Source organism: Mobula birostris, chromosome 21 (assembly GCF_030028105.1).
Source record: "Mobula birostris isolate sMobBir1 chromosome 21, sMobBir1.hap1, whole genome shotgun sequence".
Taxonomy (NCBI): Eukaryota; Metazoa; Chordata; class Chondrichthyes; order Myliobatiformes; family Myliobatidae; genus Mobula; species Mobula birostris.
The window spans coordinates 41,555,190-41,581,277 of record NC_092390.1 but is presented as its reverse complement, the minus strand read 5'-3'; the positions used below and the strand labels follow the sequence as shown (position 1 = coordinate 41,581,277).

The following is a 26,088-nucleotide window of genomic DNA, read 5'->3' as shown; positions in this document are numbered from 1 at the left end:
CTCAAAACTTGTGCTAAGCCTTTCATTAACTGTCTTGAGCATATTTTTCATAGTTCCATCCTTCTGCAATTTTTGTTGAAGATGCAATAATGCTACAAGCTGGGAACTGCTGGTATCATATCCAGTCTTGATCAAGGTATCTCTTAGCATTATTGATGCTAAGCAACTCTGAAACAATATCAAATGTATTTTAAAACTTTTTACCAAATTTTCAAGAATTCCATTCAAGCTGCATTATCTAAATATCCTGTGTAAATGTAGTTCACTCAGTTGTCATAGGACTGAATGTGCTATATTTGAATATCCGCAGTACACGAAATAAGGTATATTTCGTTGGCATTCATTACAAGGGGGAATAGAATATGAAAACAAGGAGATAACACTGAGGCTTTATAAGACACTTGTCAGGCCACATTTGGAGTATTATCAACAGTTTTGGGCCCTATATCTCAGTGTTGTCATTGGAGAGAGCCCAAGGAGGTTAACAAGGATGATTCCGTGAATTAAGGGGTGAACACCTGAGTGTTTGGCAGCTTTGGGCATGTACCAACTGGAATTTAGAAGAATGCGGGGAGATCTCATTGAAGCATATCAAATGTTGAAAGGACTAAATAAGGTGGATGTGGAGGGGATGATTCCTATGGTGGAGGTGTCCAGAACTAGAGGGCACAGCCTCAAAATTGAGAGGCAACCTTTTAGAACAGAGGTAAGGAGAAAGGTGTGATATACTGCGTCCGGTGCTCCCGGTGCAGCCTTCTATATATCAGTGAGACCCGACGCAGACTGGGAGACCATTTCACTGAACACCTATGCTCTATCTGCCAGAGAAAGCAGGATCCCCCAATGGCCACACATTTTAATTCTACGTCCCATTCCCATTCTGATATGTCTATCAATGGCCTCCTCTACTGTCAAGATGAAGTCACACTCAGGTTGGAGGAACAACACCTTATATTACATCTGGGTAGCCTCCAACCTGATGGCATGAATATTGACTTCTCTAACTTCCATTAATGCCCCTCCTCCTGTTCTTACTGCATCCCTTATTTATTTATTATTTTTTCCTTTTTTTCCTCTCTCTGTCCCTTACAGTAACTCATTGCCTGCTCTCCATCTTCCTCTGGCTCTCCCCTCCCCCTTTCTTTCTCCCTAGGCCTCCCATCCCATGATCCTCTCCCTTCTCCAGCCTTATATCCCTTTTGCCAATCAACTTTCCAGCCCTTAGCTCTATCCCTCCCCCTCCTGTCTTCTCCTATCTTCTCCTATCATTTTGGATCTCCCCCTCCCCCTCCTACTTTCAAATCTCGTACTATCTTTTCTTTCAGTTAGTCCTGACGAAGGGTCTCGGCCCGAAACGTCAACTGTGCTTCTTCCTAATGCTGTCTGGCCTGCTGCGTTCCACCAGCATTTTGTGTGTGTTGCAAGGCGAAATTTTTTTAGCTAGAGAGTAGTGAATCTGTGGAATGCTCTGCCACAGACAGCTGTGGAGGCCAAGACCGTGGGTATATTTAAAGCAAAAGTGGTTAGTTTCCTGACTGGTCAGGGCATCAAAAGTTATGGCGAGAAGGCAGGTATATGGGGTAGAGTGGGATCCGGGATCAGACATGATGGAATGACAGAGCAGATTCACTAAGTTTAATGGCCTAATTCTACTCTTATTACTTAAGGTCTAAGGTAAATGATCTTCTAGTGCAGTTATAAAATGGCAGACATGACATTTAATCATTTAATCGTGGCAGGCATGACATCATTTAATCGTGGCTGAAAGAAGATCTCAACTGAGAGCTTAATATCCAAGGACAGGCATCATATCATAAGGACAAGTAAGTGGGCAGAGGGAGTGGGATGACTTTGTTGGTAAAAATTGAAATCAAATCTTCAGAGAGAGATGATGTACGGTCAGAAGATGTAGAATCCTTACAAGCAGAGTTAAGATAAAAGTCCCTGATGGGAGTTATATACAGGCTTCTGAGCAGTAGCCAGATATAGGGTACAAGTTTCAATGGGAGAAATTTGAAAGAGTCAGGAGGGAGAAGTGAATGTAGTCACAATTACTCAGGTGAAATTGATTGTGACACTGCAATGTCTGAAGACAGGAAAGTCACCTGGACCAGATTTCTTTGTTACCCTCATGAGATATAGTAAGGTATGATGGAAGTACAATGGCAATCAGTAATTGTAAAGAAGGCAAAATGTTTTCTGATTTCTCTTCTCTAAATCATGACTTAATTAAAACAAATGGCATTTAAGGTAAGACAAGGGGAATTTAACATGGTTTTGAAAAAGCTGAGAGTACAAGAAATAAATGAACTTGTCAACTAATATTCCTTCCCCCTCACCAAAAATTGTTTAATAAACATATGTTACTCCAAGCCTTTTGTCGTCTGTCATTTTAATTCTCCATTACCCTATTATTTATTTATAGCTGTGTTCCTTGCATCTCTCAAAACAGAAAGTGAAGAGCAAAACTTAAATAAAATTATTGCAAATATATCATCAGTTGGGCTCATGGATTTGCTCTCTGAATTAAAGTTAAATTTACTTTTAATTATGATATTTCTTTTTCAACATTTTATTGCTTCTATCAACTTAATGGAAGCTTTAAATTGTTAGCTACTTGAGGCGAATTAATTATTTTTATTTTATGGCAGTTATTCTTATCTAACAGCCCACCAGCCGCCCAGTCCAGCACGTAATTCTCCGCAACTTCCAGCATCTCCAACAGGATCCCACCACCAAGCACATCTTTCCCTCTCTCCCCCCACTTTCTACTTTCCACAGGGATGGCTCCCTACGCAACTCCCTTGTCCATTCCTCCCTCCCCACTGATCTCCCTCCTAGCACTTATCCTTGCAAGTGGAATAAGTGCTACAGTTGCCCCTAACTACCATTCAGGGTCCCAAACAGTCCTTCCAGGTGAGGCAACACTTGTGAACCTGTTGGGGTCATATATTGTGTCCGGTGCCCCTAGTGTGGCCTTCTGTATATCGGTGAGAACCAACATAGATTGGGAGACTGCTTTGCTAAGCATCTATGCTCCACCTACCAGAAAAAGCAGATCTCCCAGTGGCCACCCATTTTAATTCCACTTCCCATTCCTATATGTCTATATATGGCTTCCTCCACAGTCGTGATGAGGCCACAATTAGGTCGAAGGAACACCACCTTATATTCTGTCTGGGTAGCCTCCAACCTGACATCATGAACATTGATTTCTCAAACTTCCAGTAATTGCTCCTCCCCCACCCTCTCCTTCACCATTCCCCATCTCCTTTTCCCTCTCTCACCTTATCTCCTTGCCTGTCCATCACCTCCCTCTGGTGCTCCTCGCTCCTTTTCTTTGTTTCCATGGCCCGCTGTCCTCTTTTATAAGACTTCCCCTTCTCCAGCCCTGTATTCCCCTTCACCAGTCAACTTCCCAGCTCTTTACTTCATCCTTCCCCCTTAAGGTTTCACCTAGCACCTCGTGTTTCTCTCCCCCCCACCCCCCAACTTTTAAATCTACTCCTCAGCTTTTTCCCGGGCTGGGTTGGTTAACGAATTGTCAGGAGTGGTTCTCCAGTCCTGCCGAAGCATCTCGACTCGAAATGTCGACTGTACTCTTCTTCATGGATGCTGCCTGCCCTGCTGAGTTCCTCTGGTATTTTGTGTGGGTTGCTTGGATTGCCAACTTCTGCAGATTTTCTCTTGTTTGTAATTATTTTTATGTTATAAAATAAAGAATTGAAAACAAAAGTGAATAAGTTTAAATGGTAAAGTAAAGGGAATGATTCATGGGAGAAAGCCAGTAATCCTACCTCTGGTCACATACCGCATAATTATAGAGAACTAAATGTGTAATTTCCTGAAGGTAGTCAGAATTTACTGACCAATCCACTTATCATGTTTATACTAACATTCTTTTCTCCTCATCTTTCTCTTACTTTCCTATTCTTTTGATAGATGTTGGATTTCTTAAATTGATAAATTGTCATCTTTTACTTTATTACACTGAAAGAGGTATAAAGAAAACATGCTGTTCTTACAAGAAATGTTGGCTTTTTAGTTAAAAGACACTATAGATTTTAAGTACAATATCTGTAAAGAGCTAATTAATGTCTAGATAAAATATAAGTGTCAGTTCATAAGCACTGAACTTGGAAAGACTACAACTATCTGTAGCCATGGAAACAGTAAATAGGAAACAGAGTTGGAAAATTCCCATCAGTATATCAGATTATTGACTTTTAACAAGCCAACCTAGAAATTGGATTTCAATATTTCTGCTGCATTGAAAATTGACTACACTTAGTGCTAGTCCCAAATTGGGCCCTCTCAAAGAATTATGAAATCAGTCTGAAGAAAGTTTTCACAGAAAATTAGAGTGGTTTACACAAGAAGGAAACATTAAAATGAAAAGTGTATAGGTCCTGGCCAGACCATCTCAATTCAGGTACCACTGCTGACATTTCACCATTTTGCCAAAATAGAAGGGTATTAAATTTTAATTCCTGTGGCACCCACATAGCAACTACATAGTGGGAGGTAGGTACCTTTTATGGACATTAAAAAGGTGTTTGACAAGGTTCCATGTGATAGGCTGGTCCAGAAGGTTAAAGCACATGAGATACAAGACTACCTGGTCATCTGGTTAATTTGAAAATAGAATGCACACCAGGAAATGGTTACTAGTACAACTTACTCCATGTCAAGTCAATTTTGGGTTAACTACTGCTTAAAGAAACAGTACTACATGATTTAATTTTTATGCTTTGCTGCTATATTTAGCTTCGATGTTGGTTTAAATTATCGATGATGAAGTAATTAAAATTGACCATGATATAAAAAAATCTGCGCATTTTAGATGTTAAAAATTAATTATCAATTAAAATCCTCTGGATAGATCATGAAGCCATGTATTTCACTTTTTAATGTCCTTTACATTTGTTTTTCAGCTTGAACGTGATTCTGGAACTGTCAGAGCCTGTGATTTGCTGTTTGGAAATTGTTTGGGAGTTCCTGTGCTATGCAGTCTCCGAGAAGATTCTGGGAGACAGAGGCAGCATGCACAAACCTCATGGTGGGCAGGCTGCGGGATGGCATTTCGCCAATGACAGCTTCCATTTTTCGCCGATTGGAGCAATGAGGGAGACTGATACATTGAGACGAAAGCAGAAGTTTAGAGATCGTTTGGGTGGTTCAGAGCACTGCAGTCAGCCAGGGGATTCCAGGAGACAAAGGCAACATATATGAACGTTGTGGGGGAAGGCTGCGGAATGGGCGCTAGCCGATGTTTAACTCAATTTCACCAATTAAAGCTTCCGGTGTGCACCGACTAAAGTGACGAGGGAGATTGAAGCATCGAGGCAATTGCAGGGTGCGAGCACTGGCTGCCCACTTTTTGATTGCTCTGCTACGCTACTGGAGAGGGGAGAGCCTGCGGATGTACCTGGAGAGTGTTGCCCAGATTTTCTGTGTTTTGAATCTGGACTTGGACTATAGACTTCTTTCAGTCTTCGAGTTTTTAATATTCTGTGTTTTTCACCTGATCTTTCTCATTTTTTTGTGCAGGGAGAGGGATTTTTTTTGGGGACGGGTTGATATGCCTGTTCCATTTTTGTTCATTTTTTTGAGTGGGAGGAGAGATTTTGGTGTTGATGATCATGCTGCCTTTCTTTTCTTTCTTGGTTTCATGGCTACCTGGAGAAGAAGAATTTCAGAGGAATTACAACCAATTATCATACCTGGTGTAATGCTAAATATTGACTCCCAGAAACTGGGTCAAATTGTCCAAAACATTCAACCATGGCGAGGCTGGCTGCTGCAAGGATATTAGTAAGCTTGCTGTTTAATGCCTGATTCATGGACTGTAACAAAACTTCACTGGCATGAGCACAGTAAACTTGAGCAATGGCTCGATCTTTCTATAAAATGGAACACAAAACAGACAATAAGTTGTAATTTCATTCTGTTTTGAGAGTAATTTGAAACAATATGAAGCCCAAAATGAGACAAAACGATAAGAAAGAACAATTGGAATATTAGCTTATAACAATCATGAAAGGTTAGAAAAAGATATCTAACAGGTAGCTTGTGTGGAGCATAACACCGTCATGGAGTGATTGAAGCAGAAGTTCTCTTGGTGCATTCTATATAATCAAATTATAAAGTTCAGGTCTACAGAAGGCACATTTGTGCTGTCAACTACACTAAACATATTACTAAATATTGTATTGATCACTAAAACAGAGAAGGGTGTAGATGTGATGTAAAATACACAAAATAGATCAATTCCTTGTCAAAAGGATAAGCAAATGGAAATTTGAATTAGAGAAGCTCAGTGTTTACAGTGCAGAAAGGTGATTGCTGAACAATGATCTTGGCCAAATACCAAGTCATAAAGGACAAAGACAAGGTTAATTCAAATAGATACTTCAAAGTAAAAATGTTCAGGATCAGAGAAAAAAATTTGCCTTCAGAAAAGAATATTTTACCACCCAATATTAAAAAGAGTATCTCTATACAAGTGATGTGCCAGGTGGAGTAGTAGAGAAAAAAAGTTCTGCGTATGTTCAAAAAATTGATTGCTGAGATGGGAGTTATATTAAAATGGTGAGTTTGTGGACTTCCTGATCATTAAAATCTTTCAAGTTCTAAATTAAGCAGTATATCAAAATATTTATTACCTTAATTTGTTTAGCAATTGCAATGCACTTTGCCAGCTGCTGAGCTGAAAGCTGCACATCCGAATGCTCATGATTTGATTCGACTTGTTCATTTTTGTCCTGAGTTGTGAGTTGCAAGTCTGTATGCTCACAGTTAGATTCAAATGTTTCATTTCTTTCTCTGGATTTCACTTCTTTTGACAGGCCATTTTTATTCTCCTGCTTAAGATATGGGTGTTAACAGAAAGAATGTCTACAAAGGTATGCAACAAGTGATATTAACCAATGGTTCTGCAACAAGATAATTCCCAGCGAAGACTGGTGTCAAAAAGGTTGCACCATTGCCCCAAAACCTTTCTTGACCTTTCTTGTATTGTACTTCCAACCAACTCCCGACAGGAGTGAAGTTAATCTTCAGAACTAATAGTAACATGCTCATCCTACAGGATCTATTTTCCATTGGTCAAGCCACAAAACATTGACGAGATTTCCAGTTGTGCATGCTCAGAGTCTAATCTCCAAGACATTATCACTACAGGATGGGCATTTTACTCAACTTCTGCAAAGCCAAGATCCTCGACTGATCTGCCCCTTCTGTACCACTCTGGGAACCACAATAGTTCACTGTGAGGCTCTGGACTATAGACCCTATATCTCAGAAGCCATCTACTTATGAAAGAAGATATTAGAGATAAAATGTGCCACTCACCTCAATGCATCAGCATACACTTTGGTCCATTCAGGAAAAGGGTACTTAAAGATCAAAATTTCAGACAGCCCAAAATTTATGGTCTAGCAGAGAGCAATGATCTCTATGCTTTTAAGACAAGACAACCTATAGCACACCACTACCATGCTTCAAGTTCAATGGCAAGACAAGCAAACCAATGTCAAAGTCATCTCCCATATCATTATCACCAGTACTAAATCCCTAATTATACCTAATCAGCTGCCTTAAGCAGGCCATGTCACGGTAATTATTAGATGGACTATACTTTATACTTCATTGTCACCAAACAATTGATACTAGAACATACAATCATCACAGCGATATTTGATTCTATGCTTCCCACTCCCTGGACTACAAATATTAAATATTAAAAATAGTAAATGTACGGGTTTTTCTTGTATGTTAAATTTAAAATGGCTTCTTTGTTATGTTATACTTGGGAATGCTTCTTTGTTATGTTAAATGCTGAGAAAGTCCTCCCGCTAGCAGTTTGTTGAATCACGTTACTGATAAGAAGATGTTATGAACCAATTGGGATATTTGTTATGTTTTTGGTGTCTCTGTAAGATATTGTATGCGCGGGGTTTTGGGGGAGAAGGTGGGAGAGAGAGACAGAGGATGGACGAGGTGCTGTGAGGTCCGCTAACGGGGTTGGACCCCGAGCAGGGCGTTCGGCGAGGAGAGGAGAGGAGATGGAGACGGACTCGGACTCGTGTGGAGTGTCTGGTCGACCACCGTTGATGGTCCCAGGCGGCCGGTTGAGGTGGTCCGAGGGGTCGCAGGGTGAAGAAGAAGGGTCCTGAGCTCCAACTGTTTGTGCACGAAGTGATTGAACTTTGATGAGTGTGGCGCCTTTTATTTTCCTTTTCTATTTTATTCCCTATTAATTATATAGTTCCAGTAATATCTATAAACTGTAAATCATTTAATCATATTTGGTGTATTGTCTGTTATTTGGCTGGGGTGGGGTACATCACACAGCATCCACACAAACTAATTACCCAGTTTGGCGGGGCTAAGGGCTGTTTCCCTAGACGACAGCGAGCCGAGCTACCCTGCGGTTAGCTGGGGGGGGAGCTACATAAAAATTAGTAAATATTAAAAAATTAAATTATAAATCATAAATAGAAAATAGAAAAATGACCAAAATGAAGATCCAGGGATGTGCTCAGAGTGTCCTCGAAGAAATGCAATATTTCAGACTCATGGGCATCTCTGACCTATGACTGCCCAAAGTGAGAAGGAATATTCAGAATGGTATTGAGGCCATGTCCCAGATGCACACAGAGGTTCTGCACAAGTGGTGAAGGAGCAAACTACTCCACAGATCACCAAGCAATCAATCCCTTCAGCCATCACCTGTCCTATCTGTAGAAGAATCGCTTTAGTGATACGATCTAATTCTCCATCACTTCCCTCCTTTCCCCTACCACCTGTTGCAAAGGCAATGCATCACTCCTTCAACACACACAAGATGACATGAAGCATATTAGAATTAAATGTGCTAGCCATTCACAATATTGGGCCCCTTATTTAGATTTGTAGCTATTGAAGAATACACAGGATGAGACTTGAGTGTTCCTATTTCTCTGTTTGAAATAGTGCTGGGGTGACTGGGAAATAAATGACACAAATTGACAGAACATTGTACAGAACATTGGTGAAACCTCACTTGCAATATTGCTTGTAGTTCTGGTCACCATACTACAGGAATGATGTGATTAGGCTAGAGAGGGTGCAGAAAAAACACAGAGATTGCACTACTTGAGTTATGAGGAGAGACTGAATAGGCTGGGAATGTTTTCTTGGAGCAAAAGAGGCTGAGAGTGACTTTATCGAGAATTATAAAATTGAGGGGCATAGAAAAAGTGAAGGTCACAATCATATTTTCCCCAGGGCACGGAACTCTGTAAGTAGTAGGTATTGTTTTAAGGTGAGGGGAGAAAGGCATAAAGGAAGTTGGGCTGGGGGCAAGATTTTCCACAGTGTTTGGTGGGTACATGGGACAAGCTGCCAGAGGAGGCAGTAGAAGTGGTAGAATTAAAACATATAAAGGAAAATTGTGCAAGTTTATATATAAGAGAACTTTAGAGAGGTATGGACCAAATGGCACTAGTTCAAGAAGGCACTTTGGTCAGAATGGATGAGTTGGGTTGAAGGGCCTGTTTCTGTGTTTTTCAAGTCTATGATTTTGAAACGGGTTTTTTTTTTAAACAAAAGAGCCTGAGAAATGATTTAATCAGGGTAAATAAACTTATTTGAGGACATGGTTATCATGAAATGATCATGCGTCAGAGGAAGAATCAAAAACTAAGGAACATAGATGAATGATAATTAGTGGATGGATCATCAGGGAAAAGATAGCAATAATAATGTTCACCAACCCAGAATGGAGGTCTCAGGTTTGCTTGCAATATTGCTAAAGGCAAAAACACATAGAGCATTTAAACACCTCCCATTCTTAACCAATTTGTGAACAAATGCAAGAAACTCTCTGCAAAATAGGTACAGAAATAAAAGAAATTCCTCCAATATATTTGAGCAAGTAGAGATACATAGACAGTACATAGTAATAACACCTTTATTACAGTATTCTAAAGAGATTAAAATTCACAAATGTTAAAATGGAAGCAAAATAAATCTTACCAGGGTGTCTTGAACCCAAACGAAGCCTGGATTAATTGGGTCTATCTGGACAGCCAACAAACGAAGACATTTCCCAGTTAGATATAGGCATTTGGCTCTAAGCTCTTCAGAGCCACTGCTGAGGCTATACACACTCTGAAGCTGAGCCAAAGCTTTTTGTCCTAATGACTTAGAAACAGCCACCCATTGCTGAACAAAAATAAAATTTGGACAATGTTATATTAATTCACAAAAAATAACATTAGAGTTTGTGATTATTAGATACCATAATTTATAGAATCTCAAATACATAACCAAAGCAACATTTCTTGGACCTATTCTTTGACAATATTTTACACTTTTATCCATCAATATAAGATTTTGTTAATAAGTAACACGCTCATACAATTAATGTGATTTCTATCAATATCATGAAGAACAAAACTACTTATGTTACTCACATTATTTAGTAGGTTGTCAGAAAATTGGAATTCAGAGATCTTTCAGCAATAATGACTAATCAAAAGGACACTTAAAAACAGGAGGACAAGAAGATGGCGGCACGACGCAGTGCGCGTGGCCTCTCCGGTGATGAATATCTGTAATCTGTCAAGTAGGAGGCCGTGCACAATTCTGACTTGATGGAGGCAGACGTGAGAGCATGGAGGAACATCTGGTGAAATTTCTGAAATGCCTGCTTCGCTGCCGCTGCTACTGTGTCATCTGAAATCTCCGGAGGGGAAGGCCCGAATCTTCGGCTTTGTCTGTTGCTTGGGGGCCAGGGCCGGGGTCAAAGCGCTTGGCAGAGATGGTGCTCGGTGCTGGGTGTCGGAGGCTCGAAGTTTTCAGACGGACTCAGAGTCGGACTGTGGTTGGGTGCTTCCAGGATGCTGCATCAGCAAGTTTGCGGTGCTGGAAGCTCATGGCAGGGAGAGTTTCTCCCTTCTACCGTCTGTGTGAGATGATGGGCTATCGGGACTTTGAGACTTTTTTTTTTACTGTGCCCATGGTCTGCTCTTATCAAATTAAGGTATTGCTTTGCACTGTTGTAACTATATGCTATAATTATGTGGTCTTTGTCAGTTTTAGTCTTGGTCTTTCCTGTGTTTCTGTGATATCATACTGGAGGAACATTGTATCGTTTTTTAATGCATGCATTCCTAAATGACAATAAACGAGGACCGAGTGTCCTCATAATCTAATCTAGTAAACAATAAACCTGGTAAAATATACCTCTTAAAAATTGTTAGGAAGGTGTTCATCCTAATTTCTGTTAAAACACAACAGTTGCCAACAGAGATTGCAACTGACATGTCTTGCCCACTAGAAATCATTAAAATCATGTCTTAGCCTTAAAAAAACACCACACACTAAACACTGGAAAAACTCAGCACATCAGGCAGCACCTATGGAGGGAAATGAACAGTCGGGATTGGAAAGGGAAAAAGGCAGAATGCAGAAGCCAGAATAAAATGGTGGGATGTAGTGGGAGGAGCATGAATTGGCAGGTGATTCTATCAGATTCCTCCTTCTTCAGCCCTTCCCTCTTCCACCTATTATCTTCTAACTTCTCACATTATTCCCTCTTACACTCTCCCCTAATTTCCTACCTTCCCCTCTCATCTGAATTCACCTATCACCTGCCAGCTTGTGCTCCTCCCCTTTTCCATCCTACTCACACGTTTATTCTGGTCTCTGCCCTCTTTTTTGCCAGTCTTAATAAGGGGTCTCAGCCCAAAACATCAAATGTACATTTCCCTCTATAGTTGCTGCCTGACCGTATCATGAACTGGGTTTGTTAGCTAGTTCCAAGCTCAGTGTAACACACTTAATGCAAGCACCTCTTGCCAATGCACAGGGCCTTTACTTTGATGGTTGAGTTAGCTGGAGTAGGCAAGCTGATGCCGTAATATCCTCCAAAGGCAAGTGTAACTTTAGACTATAAAACCTTAAGACATAGGAACAGTATTAGGCCATTTGGCCCATCGGGTCTGCTCTGGCATTCCATCATGGCTGATCTACTATCCCTCTTAACCTCATTCTCCTGCCTTCTTCCCGAAACCTTTCATGCCCTGACTAATCAAGATCTGCTTTGAATATAAACAATGACTTGGCTTCCTCAGCCATCTGTGGCATTTAATTTCACAGGTTCACTACCCTCAGGCTAAAGAAATTCCTCATCTCTGTTCTAAATGGACACCCCTCTGTTCCGAGGCTGTGCCCTCTTGCTAAACTCCCCACTATTGGAAACATCCTCTCCACATCCACTTTATCGAAGCCTTGTTCCAATGAGATTCCCCCCCACCCCTTCATTATTCTAAACTCCAGCGAATACAGGCCCAGAGTCATCAAACACATCTCATACGTTAACCCTTTCTCATGAACATCTTTTGTTCCCTCTCCAATGACTAATCTTTTCTTAGATAAGGAGCCCAAAACAGCTCACAGTACTCTAAATATGGTCTGACTAATCCCTTATAAAGCCTCATTATTAACATTCTTACTTTCATATTCTAGTCCTCTCAAAATGAATGCTTGCATTTGCTTTCCATCCCCCCAATTCAACCAGCAATCTTTTAGGGAATCCTACATGAGGACTCCCAAGACCCTCTGCACCCCGGATCTTTTTAACTTTTCCTTCCATACACTTCACTACATTATATTCCATCTTTGCCCATTCTTGCAATCTGTCCAAGTTATTCTGCAGATTCCCTGCTTCCTCAAAACTACTTGCCACTCCACTTATCCTTGTGTCATCTGCAAATCTGGCCACAAAGCCATTGATTCTGTCATCCAGATCATTGGCATATAACATAAAAAGAACCAGTCCCAACAATGCTAGTCACCGGTGGCCAACAAGAAAAGGCCTCTGTTATTCCCACATTTGCCTTCTGCAGGTCAGCCAATCTTCTGTCCATGCTGGTATTTTTTTTAGTAGTACTATGGGCTCTTAACTTGTTAAGCAGCCTCATGCAAGGCACCTTCTCAAATTGCTTCTGAAAATCCAAGTAAACAAACTTCTTCCCTCACCCCTTCCTGCATTCCCCACTCTGACATTCCACTTCTTCTCACCTGCCTATTACTTCCCCCTGGGACCCCTGCTCCTCTTTATCCTATGGTCCACTCTCCTCTCCTATCAGATTATTCCTTCTCCGGCCCTTGACCTTTCCCATTCACCCAGCTTCACTTATCACCCTCCAGCTAACCTCTTTTCCCTCCTACTTATTTTTCTTGGCACTTACCCCTTCCTTCTCAGCCCTGAAGAAGGGTCTCGGCTCTTTCCATTTCCATAGATCCTGCCTGACCTGTGAAGTTCCTCCATTATTTTGCTTAACATACACTGACCGTTGTTTGTGTATCCTGCCTATTATTTCATCACAGAATTCCAACAGATTTGTCTGGTAAGAATTCCCCTTAAGTAAATCATGCTGACTTTGGAATATTTTATTATGTGCCTCCAAGTACCCAGAAACCTCATCCTTAATAATGTACTACAGTATCCTCCCTACCACTTAAGTCAGGCCAACTAGTCTATAATTTTCTTTCTTCTACCTCCCTCCCTTCTTAAAGAGAGAAGTAACATATGCAATTTTCCAGTCTTCTCAAACCATTCCAGAATCTAGTAATTCTTGAAAGATCATTACTAATGCCTCCATTATCACTTCAGTAAACTCATTCTGAACTCTGGGGTATAGTCCACCTAGTCCAGATGACTTATTTAGCTTCAGACCTTTCAGCTTTCCAGCACCTTCCCCTTAATAATTGCAATTACACTTACTTCTGCCCCTGACACTTGCAGACATCCCACCCTGCAAAAACTCATTTCAGGGAGGTAGCGCCATCAATTTGTGGGAGACTCCCAGAACTTCCAGGAGAGATGGGATGTCTGCAATAGAGTAGTTCCTTAGCAGCTAGCCAGCTAGTTTAAATAACATTAGCTATGCTAATGAACGAATGACACCTGTTAAACTCACCTCAACATGTCTTTTACAGTCTTAACCCACCATGGGCAATAGAAAAGTTGCTGTAGCAAACAGCGCAGCGAGCAACACTGTCATTATTTTAACCTCTATTAGGCAGGGGTACACTTTAGTGTAGTCTGGGATGACGTACGTTTTATATTTTCTTTTTTTGGAACACTCTTCCATGGTGCGCTCTCGCGCTCTCTCTCTCTCTCTCTCTCTCTCTCGTGGTCGCACCCACGCTCTCTCTTGCTTTCTCTCGCTCGCTCACTCCCAAAAAAATTGATTTCCATGACATTGTATATAATTTGCAGGCGTCAGGGAGCCACTATTAATATGCGGGAGACTCCCCGAACTTCCGGGAGAGATGGGATGTCTGCACTTGCAAATTTTTGGCATACTGCTCGTGCCTTCCACAGTGAAGACTGATGCAAAATACTCATTAAGTTCATCTGCTGTTTCTTTGTCCCCAATTACTACCTGCAACACCATTTTCCAGCAGTCTCTTGCCTTGCCTCACCTCTCCTTTACTCTTTATACTCCTTTACCTTCATATTTCATCTTTTCTCTCCTAATGGCTTTTTAAGATATCTTCTGCTGATTTTTAAAAACTTCCAAATCCTCTAACTTCTGACTATTTTTTGCTATATTATATGCCAGCTCCTTTGCTTTTATGCTGTCCTTGACTTGTTAGCCACAATTGCCTTATCCTTGCTTTAGAATACCTCATCTTTCAGATGTATCAATCCTGCATCTTTCCAATTGCTCCCAGAAACTCCAGCCATTACTGTTCTGCCATCATCCCTTCCTTCTCATGTCCCCTTCCAATCAACTTTGTCCAGTTCCTCTTTCATTCCCCTGTAATTCACTTTACTCTGCTGTAAGACTGATACATCTGACTTTAGTTTCTCCCCCTCAAACTGCAAGGTGAACTCTATCATATTATGATCACGGCCTCCTTTACCTTAAGCTCCTTAATCAAACCTGGTTCATTACATTACACCCAATCCAGATTGTCTTTCACTTAGTGAGCTCAACCACAAGCTGCTTTTAAAAAGTAGGCGTTCTACAAATTCCCTCTCTTGAGATGCAGCACCAATCTGATTTTCCCAAACTACCTGCAGATTGAAATCCCCTATGACTATAATATGCCCTTTTCATGTGCCTTTTCTGTCTCCCACTGTGCATTGTATCCCACATACTGTTTGGAAGCTTGTATATAACTCCCATCAGAGTCTTTTTATCCTTGCAGTTTCTTAAATCCTTAGAGCACAAGTAAGAGACCAGGGTAACCAGGTCACTGTTGGGAGAACATAAGGGGCTATTTGCATGCTTCAGGTATAAAGAACCAGAAATGATGTACTGTTTCAAAGATTGTAATAAACAGTAGATTAATAACACAAGGTGCAAGTCCTTGCTGTTAAATAATTGGCATTCAAGAGGGATAGCTATGCTTCACTCATAACAGAAAGTAAGTTACTTAAACACTAGAAAAATACTCACATCATATCCTTCCTAAGAATTTTAGCACAAGTCCGGTTTAGTTAAATGAAACAAGTAGCAAAATTCAATTACCTGTCCCTATTCTACTAGATTCAGAATACCAATAGCTGTAACTGTGTTCACATAACAGCATGACTATAGCATTTTTTCTCATCACTTTTGATATGACATAGTGTCTCCCTCTAGTTAATCTTAAAAGCATCACAGCCTTTTTATTTTGCTCTCTTTATTGCTGTTCTTGCTAGACTTCATTTGAACTTTAAAGAGCAACTAGAGCGTCTTGACTAAGAATCTCAGGTTAATTTTAAATCATGAAACAAAGAGATGATTAAAATGAACAAGTAGGACAATGTAATAGTAATATGCTTACATTACAAAGTCCTTGACCTAACTCACAGTATGATAAAGGACATTGTAGTATTGATGTTGACCATACTAGAACTAAATCAGTTCATCATAAATGAAAGCCAAATAAACACTGCTGTGTGGTTGCTAAGATGCCTATTGTTTGAATGATCATTTGATTTAAATGTATAAGTCTCTATTACAAACAAAATTGATCACAAAGCATTGCTTAAGTTTTAAATACAGATGGATAAAAAGCAGAAACAATTACAAAGGTGAATAAGATGTTGGTGATTACTGCAAGGATAAAGTACAAAAGTACACAAATCCTGCTGTAACTGTAAAATCTTAGTGAAACCACACCTGTAGCACTGCCTGTAGTTTTGTTCTCCTTATTTAAAGAATGATATACTTGGCTTGAAGATAGCATTATGAAAGATCCTTATAATGATTCTTAGAATAATGGAGCTGATCTATCAAAATATATTGAGCAGAATGCACCTATACTAAATAGGTTTTAGGAGGAATGGAAGTGACAACATTGAAGAATGTAAGATTGACAGAATTAATGCAATCAAGAGCATTACTCCTTTTAGAGAAATTGTAAACAGTAGAATGGTAGCCATTTATAAATGAATGGGTTATTTATTTTCCCGTATTTCTGAATCTTCAGAATTTTCTATCTCACAGTATATAGTTGTGGAAAATGTCAATACAATATTTTTAAAGTTGAAACTGAAAGTTTTTTTGAACAAAGGATGATGGTGATCTGATAAAAAATGTATCATATCAGTCATAAGTCTAAGTGACAGAAATGGTCAAGGTTCCGTCAGGCCCGCTGCTGCTCCTGCTTCTTCTATTTAAATGAATCAGTCCTCTATTTAGCTTGTGAATGCTGAAAAGTAGCATTACATTTGGAAGTGCATCGTACAATATCTTAAGTTGTATTCAGCTTCTAAGCTGTTTGTATATTATTAAAAAGTTCCTTTTTCTGCTACGTTACCAAATATCTTTTGTATTAAATCATTCTTGCCTACTATCATAAAAAATGTGCATTGCTAAGTTCGGAAAAGTATGAAGAGGGATCATTTTGCTTCTCACTTTAAATTTACAGTATATGATCAGCATTTAGCTAAACCTTAAGACATACAAAAGCTCAGTGTGACATTTTCCATGCATCATATTTAAAACTACTAAAAAGATGATATAGACAGTATTTAAATTACCTTTTCTGTAGGTGTGTAATCAGGTGTGCAACTAACAAATTCTTCTACAATTAGTTGTAGCAATCGTTTGCTCTTTGTTGATTCAGCTTCCTTTTTGTCTTTTGCGGTAACTAGTTCAAGCATGTCCAAAACCAATTGTACAAAAATTAACTTAAGAGAGGCCAGCTTTCTCATTAAAGGTAAACTTACACCTGTCATCTGAAAATAAACATTGACAAAATATCCTTAAGAAAAATAACACAAAATGGTATGGTCTAAATACTTTATGGCATTTATAACAGATTATAAAACTGGTTACATTAAAGGCTAATGAAAAGTTGACTTGAGGGTTCACTGCTACAATATTCTGTTGTGCAAGATGTCTATTCACCCAAAATCAGAATAAAGATAAGGTTGCAAAAGTCAAGGCAAGCAGGTGGAGTAATTAAAAGGGAGTTGGGACATCATAAGTGGGGTAGGAAGGATGAGGGCTAGGGATAAATGGTACAGGAGGTTTATCTTTTATGTAGGACAGTTGCTTAGTTCCAGGTTACAAGGCAAGAGACTTACTCAGACACTTTAATAATTAAGACAACTTCCAATCATTATGATGATCTGGTTCTACATATGTGTACTATGAAATTCTAAATCATGGAATAGCAGATACCTGCTGTATACCTTGGAGTGTTGCTACTCATGCCCGTTAGAGCATTTTGACTCTAAAATTTAGTCATCCATTTTCTATTTTCTCATAACTTTATAACATATGTAACCAAAAATGTAAAAATGGTTATGGAACTAATGACAAAATAAACTTTAACTTAGCATAAATAAAAAATAGAGGCAGATATTTGGAGGGATGAACTGTAAAAATATCATTAACATGTTGATTCTGAGTGAAGTAGAAACAAATGCTGGAAATATTTGATGGGACAGTCAGTATATGTGATGTGATAAAGGGAGATATCATTTCAGGTCCATAAACTTGCAAAAGGTTATTAACATGCAACATTAGTTCTGATTTCATTCCACATATCTGGAGAATTTCCATCAATTTTTATTTATTTCAAATTTCCAGCAGTTGTAATTCTGTTGCTTTTCAGTTTAGGGTGCCTGTATTCAATAAAAAAATTATCCTCTTCACCAAAGTAGCCTGCATTCTCTTTTCTGGAGATCTTAAATACAGGAATTTTTAGCTCCTAGTCATACCAACGTTATAGCCCAGTGACTGTAGTAAATAATTTCTTAATTGAATTAATTCCTAATTAATTTCTTATATTAGTGACCAGAACTCTTATCTGAGTAACTCTCCTCACTCAGCATACCATGCTGGATTTGTTCCATAATGTTTGCCTTTCTATGATTTTTCATCCCCTAGTACTCAAAATGTTTGAATTTTTAAGATTGGATCAGAATTAGGAGTCCTCATGTAGCAAATCATTTGCTAAATATAATATACTATACAAGCAAGATCAGTTGCTAATCCTCTAGAGAAAATGGTTAGCATCACACTATCATGGCACAAGCTTACATTGGGTAATTTCAGATCATATTTTGCTTCTGAAATATATGATACGGCTTGATTTTCAAGATATTGTTGTTAAGTGTAATGGCAATGATTTGAAAACATGTTAATGCTGAGTGCTGTTGGATCAACCAGAACCATGAGCCCAATATTGCAACGATCACGTGAATGGACAACAGTGAAATTATCCAGTGTCAGAAGAGTGTAGGAGGGAAAGATTAAAGATTTAAAAGTGACCCAACGGGTAAATTCTTCCACATGGAGTATGGTTTGTGGTTGGTATACAATATATGGCAGCAGTCCCCAACCTCCGGGCCGCGAAGAATGCAGTGCTGCAGCATAAATATTTAGCTTGTTTATTTCGGCTTTTTTCTTAAAGATGTGCTGGGTGCATTCCGACTACCGCTGCACCACTGCATTCTTCGCGGCAATGTATCGGTCCGCGACCCGGAGGTTGGGGACCACTGGTATACGGAATGAGCTGCTAGAAGAAGATATAGAGCCAGGTACAGTTACAAACTTTAAACAACATTTGGACAGGTACATAAGAAAGGTTTAGATGGATATGAGCCAATCCTGAGCAAATAGGACTATGTTAAGTAAGCATCTTGTTACAGTATGGATGGCTGGCCTATTTCCATGCTGTATGGCTCTATGACTCTATCCAAAGTAAAATCTTTACTATTCAGGATAAAACCCACTGTTTTGCATATTGTCATATCTCTTGCTGAGGTTATTTCCATTCACTCAGTTTCAATTTTAGTTTTTTTTTACCGCTTTGAGTGGTAACAATCTCATCACGTCATTGAAAGCATCTTCTTCAATCCAGATGGCCTTTTGTATCAGTGCATATGCATCCAACAGATGACCATGTTTTTTCTCCTCTTCTTCACTGCATTTAGCGATGATGCTTTAGGAAAAGAAAGTTGCAATAAAGCACGATCCAGATCTAAATAAATAAAGCTTTGACTCAATACTAAAGTTTTCATTATCCTCTCTCAAAAAAGGGAAGTTAACAGCATGGAAAAGATAGCATACACTGACCAAAGGAGAAATGTGGCATGAGCATGGTCAAGTAAAAATGGAGGTTAATTCTACCAAAATAAAGAGGTTGTAGTAACTATTTTCCTCACTTGTACTGAAGATATATTAAATTACACAAAAGTGAACATACATTAGTGTACCAACATGTTCAGTCATCAAATCCACTGATTCTTCTCTGTATCCATGTTGCATCATGATGTTTGAATACTGTTCCATTTTAACACAAGCAGAAATCAGCTTTTCTATAATGTCAGGTTTCTTTAAATTAATATCACCTGATGCCTTCAAGGATTCTATTTCAATGGAGGTCAACCTGTAACAGAAAAGCTAATTTAATGAATAGTATACACAAAATTTATTTAATAGATATTGAATTGAATTGACTTTATTTCTTACATCCTTCACATACATGAGGAGTAAAAATCTTTATGTTACGTCTCCATCTAAATGTGCCATGTGCAATCATTGTAATTTATAATAATTTATAGTAAATAGAACAGTCAATGTAGAGTACACTCAAATCAGCATGAGTTCATCAATCTGATGGCCTGGTGGAAGAAGCTGTCCCGGAGTCTGTTGGTCCCGGCTTTTATGCTGTGGTACCACTTCCCAGATGGTGGCAGCTGGAATAGATTATGGTTGGGATGGCTTGGGTCCCCAGTGATCCTACGGGCCCTTTTCACACACCTGTCCTTGTAAATGTACTGAATCATGGGAAGTTCACAACTACAGATGTGCTGGATATCCGCACCACCCTCTGCAGAGTCCTGCGATTAAGGGAGCTACAGTTCCCATACCAGTCAGGATGCTCTCAATTGCGCCCCTGTAGAAAGTTCTTAGGATTTGGGGGCCCATACCAAACTTCATCAACCATCTGAGGTGTAAGAGGCACTGTCGTGCCTTTTTCACTACACAGCTGGTGTGTACAGACCACGTGAGGTCCTTGGTGACGTGGATGCCGAGGAACTTGAAGCTGTTTACCCCCTCAACCCCAGATCCATTGATGTCAATAAGGGTTAGCCGTTTCCATTTCTCCTGTAATACACAACCAGCTCCTTTGTTTTTGTGACATTGAGGGAGAGTTTGTTTTCTTGACACCACTGTGTCAAGAGATACAACGGGAAAAATAAATTCTCAGGGATTCAAACAGGTTTTAAAACAATGTAACAAATATATTGCCTGCAGTTTGACTTTAAATACTTGGGCAATAATCTGGCAGATGTGAACTGATGCAAGCCACCATCAGACCGCCAATCCTGTCAGCCAGCACCACTGCGATAGAAATCATCGCCTCCTCTCTTCCAAAACATTTTCAACATCTATGTTTTAATGCTCCCTTCTGAGTGAAGTTTAGATTTAATTTATCTCCTGCTGTTTACACATTACTCAGGCATGCCTATGTAATTGCCCACCACTTGTATCATTGTGTTTGATTTTCACCCAATCATGGACCTTCCCTTTTGTTCTTCCACACTGCACTTCTTCCTCTGTAACTGAAAACGTGCCATTTCTAACTTTTCCAGCTCTGAAACAGATGTTAATCCTATCTCTCTCCACTGTTCACAAACAAGAGAAAATCTACAGATGCTGGAAATCCAAATAACACACACAAAATGCTGGAGGAACTCAGCAAGCCAGGCAACATCTATGGAAAAACTGTCAACTGTACTTTTTTCCATAGATGCTGCCTGGCCTGTTGAGTTCCTCAGTATTTTGTGTGTATCTCTCCACAGTTGCTGACTGATTTGCTGTGCATTCTCAACAATTTATTTTGATTTCAGATCTCTAGCATTTTCAGTAACTGTGTTGCCATCTGATGTTAATTTTACGGCAACAGATGAAAGAAGCTGGAGCTGCTTGAAATTAGGAATAATTGAATCATGAGGTAGCAGTTTTCCAAACTGAAATGTGTGACCTCAAGCTCTAAGAGACATAGTTAAGTTAATGTAAGTAGGGTTAAGTTATTTCAACACAAAGCTAGTGAGGAAATCACAAAAAGAACTTGAGTCATTTTATTTGACTAATTAAATAACGTCACAAGGATTTGCCTGGGGGCGGGGGGGGGGAGGAGGGGAGGAGGAAAGAGGAGAAATGCTTGAATAAATTTTAGTGCAGAACTGATTATAACATTGATTTATGTAGACTTGAGCGACTGGGGAAAAATTATCACAAGAATTGTTTCCTGGCTCATTTTTCTTTTTAAATAATATAAAAGATGTTTAACTGTAAATAGCAGAACACAAAGTAAACAATGTAATGATGTACTCTGCTCATAATTAACCTATTGATTCATGTCCCTATCTTTAAATAATTTAATATGAAACATTAATCAGAGAAGAGTTTAGAGAAACGCAGCCAATCCACCAGTCTTAATAAACACTTCACTCTGATAGATTCTATCAATTTGCTTCAACATCAATGGCATTTCACTATTTTCTTTCACTGTACAATACCTGGCTTCCATTGAAGTTATCATGAATTCAAGAACTGAAGCTCGATTTGGTGTCTCTTCTAAAGCAGTCTTGTATGCTGCAATTCCCTGTCTTAACATCCTACAAGCCTGGGAATAGAGCAATTCAAGTTAAAAAGATAAATATTAACAGCATTAGTGCAGTTTTTTCAAATTTACTCCCAAAGATGCAGGCAGAGACAGACATAATTACAAATGTCATATCTAATTTTCTGAGTACCTTAAAAACTTGACAAAAGCTGTAGGACAGATAAAAAACAGATTGGTAAATATACAGACATACATTACAGACAAATAGACATGGAAGACAAGTAATTCTTACAGATATCATTTCTCCTCAGCACTGGTCAAGTTAGCAAGATGATTTAGGAATGCCCAGGCTCAAGATTTCTTATTTACTTTGCACTGTGACGTATAGCAGTTCACAGTGAAAACAAAGCACTGATGTCTAGCTTCTTTTAATTTCTTTCTTCCATACAAATTGAACAAACAAGCATTGTTCAAAACACAATTACATTTTCTACATTTTCTCATCAAACAAGTACAGCTTGGTGTGAGGCTTTGGAACACCATGGGTAAAGCTCACCCCATCTTTGAGTCTGTGTTGAGTTGATGGAAAGGTGGGTTGAATAAATAGTGATTAGTGTAGGATTACTAAAATGGAATGCTTAATGGCTGATGCAAATTCAGTGGACTGAAAAGGCAGATTTTCTTGCTCTATGACTGTAAATTCTCTGTAGTCACCACAGCCATTCTTTTCAACAAATGCTTGGTGTTTGGAAGTAAACTTACACCCGCAAAAAAATAGCAAAATTCATTCTGTAAAATCTATAAGATTCATTCTTAGTCTTTAATGGTATAAATTTGAAAACGATGATATTATGCCTTATAATAGCTGAAACACAAGCGCTCCAGCATATGGTGAAAACTGCCCAGCAGATTATCAGCACCCAAGTGCAGACTCACAAAACTATAGGGCAAAAGTTTAAGGGTAACATGACGGGGAACTTCTTTACTCAGAGAGCGGTAGCTGTGTGGAACATTAATCGTTTATCCATCCTGTTGGGTATGGTCTTTCATTGACCCTATTTTGCTTCTTGGATTTACTGTATGTGCCCCCAAGAAAATGCACCTCAGGGTTGCTATATGGTGACGTATACGTACTTTGATATTTACTTTGAACTTTGGAGCCTGAAAGGTTTCAGTTCATTAGTGCTTCCTCTTAATTATCTGTTTCTTGCACAACGGGGCTAAAACTATTTCCTTACCTGCTCCTTCGAATCTTCGAGATTCTCTCCGAGAATTGCATTCACTAGACAAGTAATAACATTGTACCAGAAGTATTCATTTCCTCCAATGTCTTGAGCTTCTTTTAAGAGCTGTTTAGCCTGACCAAAATTCTTTTCATGGTTGGCTAGAACTGCCAGAAGATAAAAGGCATTTGCCAAAGCTTCTTTGTTCTCCAGTTCCTAGTTTAGAAAATAGAGCAGTTTTTTTCTTAAAATCTTAACTGTATTCTGTGTGAAAGTTGCAGAAATTCAGCAAACGTTACTGTGCAAAAGTCTTAGGCACATATACTGTATATAGCTAGGGTGCCTAAGACTTTCACACAGTACTGTAGTAATTTTATATATTGCACTGTACCACTACCACAAAAAAAACATATTTCATGATATATGTGAGAGATAATTAACCTGATTCTGATATGGCTCTCTATGGTAGACTGAAAATGGGAAGGGGACAGGGAGAGGTGAATGGTTGGGAAAAGGGGAAGGGAGGAGGGAGAGAGCAGGAAGCACCAGAGAGACATTCGGTAATGATCAATAAACCAATTGTTTGGAATCAAATTACCCTGCCCGGTGTACAGGGCTGAGCATGTTTGCACCTGTGCCAAACTCCGTCCTGGTACTCCTTCTCAGCCAGCTGTCCACACCTCTCCCATGGCACTCCACCCTCACCATTCCTAACATCCTTTTCTGCTGCCAGATTTACAAACTTGCTCTCCCCTCCATGTTGACAAATATAGTACTGTGCAAAAGTCTTAAGCACCCTAGCTATATATATGTGACATTTGCACAGTATTGTGTAAATAAAAATATAAACAAATAACCCAGGAAGCATGAGCAGTTGAAAACATATAAATATAAAACTTAAGATAGAAGAACAAGAACAGATAATAAAGAACCATCAAGGCTGCTCCACAATTTTGTAAGGCCATGACTTTTGACCACAGATGTACTATGCTACCTCATTCTCAAATCATTTGACTCCCATGCAGTTTAGAGGTCTATTGACTCTAATCTTGAATACTCACAACCCTTTGGCAGAGAGAACTCTAAAAATTTGACACCCTCAGGTGAAAGGAAAAGATTTGCTTCCATCTCACTCCAGCGAAGCAGTGAGTGCAACGCTATTACAGCTCGGGGCACTGGAGTTTGGAGTTCACTCCCAACGTCCTCAGTAAGAAGTTTGTACGTCCTCCTCATGCAATGCATGAGCTTCCTTTGTGTGCTCTAGTTTCTCCTCACAGTCCAAAGACACACGGTTAGCATATAATTGGTCGTTGTAAATTGTCACATGATTAGTCTAGGGTTTGCTGACAGCATGCCTTGAAGAGAATAGGACCAATCAACTGTGACAGTGGAAGAGTGCTTATGGAACTGGAGGAGATAGCAGAGGTACTTAATGAGTACTTTGCTTCAGTATTCACTACTGTGAGGGGAACCAGGAGTGCCCCTATTAACTGTTTGAAGAGAGACAGAGAGAGTCATTTATCATTGATGGTTTGTTTTGAAACAAGACAGAGACGAAGATTGACAGTTGGACTGTCACGTCAGGGCACAGGAGGTGACTTTGGAGTTTCACTTTGGAGATAAAACTGAGCAGCTCGAAGGTTGCTATGGTGACCAACAGGAGATTATTGATGTTACTTCCAAGGATTTGTTGCCTGCTCGCATTCCTTTACAGACAAAGAAAGGAGGGACTCTTTGAATGACAGGTGATGCTCAGCACAGGGAAATAAATAGAAGGTCAGATGATACAGACCTCAGACATATGATCGGGACACTGAATGAGCATTGCTGTGCCCGCAGAGAAAGTGGGTTTTGGAGGATCGATCAGGCGGATTGATCCAATTGCTCTGCCAGTGAGAATTCAAAGGCAAGACCGGTGGGGAGTTGTCCATGTGCCCGACCCTGGCCTGGGTAGACAGCTCAACCACACCGAAGTACGGTCCCCTTTGTTGTTAAAGTCACAGTCGATGACTTGTGAAGGATTTCGGAGGACGACGAGAAAATCCACAGCAACAGCTCAGCTGAAGACTCAACTCACTCTGTCTCTCTCTCCATCGCTATTCAACTACATATCACGAACTGAACTGAACTTTACTCAACATCTTAAGACTGTATCTTTTTACCCCTAGACTTAAAGAAGCTTGGTTTTTCATACTTATTTTTCCACATTTACTGATTTACTTACTTATATATATATATAATTCTTGCTAACCTGTTTGATTTATCTTCACTTAGTTTACTGTATTGCGTAGTTATTAATAAATATTATTAGTTATTAGCAATACCAGACTCCAAAGTGGTTTCTATTTCTGCTGGTTCTTTATTCCCATCACGGGGTACGTGACACTACAGAAAAGGATCTTGGCGATTGCAAGGATGACTTACAGCAGACTGAAAAGCTTGAGCATGTAGATATTAAAAAAGAGGATGTGCTGGAGCTTTTGGAAAGCATCAAGTTGGATAAGTCACCAGGACCGGATGAGATGTACCCCAGGCTACTGTGGGAGGCGAGGGAGGAGAGTGCTGAGCCTCTAGCAATGATCTTTGCATCATCAATGGGGACTGGAGAGGTTCTGGAGGATCGGAAGGTTGCGGATATTGTTCCATTATTCAAGAAAGGGAGTAGAGATAGCCCAGGAAATTATAGACCAGTGAGTCTTACTTCAGTGGTTGGTAAGTTGATGGAGAAGATCCTGAGATGCAGGACTTATGAACATTCGGAGAAGCACAATATGATTAGGAA

General features: G+C 39.5%; 1 protein-coding gene across 8 annotated transcripts in view; it reads right to left on the bottom strand.

Moving 5' to 3' along the window:
- Positions 1-26,088, bottom strand: part of cfap46 (cilia and flagella associated protein 46) — a 196,643-nt gene that overhangs the window by 57,215 nt on the left and 113,340 nt on the right. For 6 of the 8 annotated variants that reach the window (XM_072239758.1, XM_072239765.1, XM_072239764.1 and 3 more), the window contains 9 exons: positions 23,322-23,522; positions 22,037-22,143; positions 19,714-19,896; positions 19,314-19,449; positions 17,036-17,233; positions 10,021-10,209; positions 6,666-6,866; positions 5,724-5,903; positions 1-168 (listed from right to left, as the gene is read on the bottom strand). In XM_072239758.1, the coding sequence (XP_072095859.1) occupies positions 1-168; positions 5,724-5,903; positions 6,666-6,866; positions 10,021-10,209; positions 17,036-17,233; positions 19,314-19,449; positions 19,714-19,896; positions 22,037-22,143; positions 23,322-23,522 (1,563 nt within the window). The remainder of the gene's footprint in view (positions 169-5,723; positions 5,904-6,665; positions 6,867-10,020; positions 10,210-17,035; positions 17,234-19,313; positions 19,450-19,713; positions 19,897-22,036; positions 22,144-23,321; positions 23,523-26,088) is intronic. The other 2 variants (XM_072239761.1, XM_072239762.1) reach the window with 1 other exon arrangement.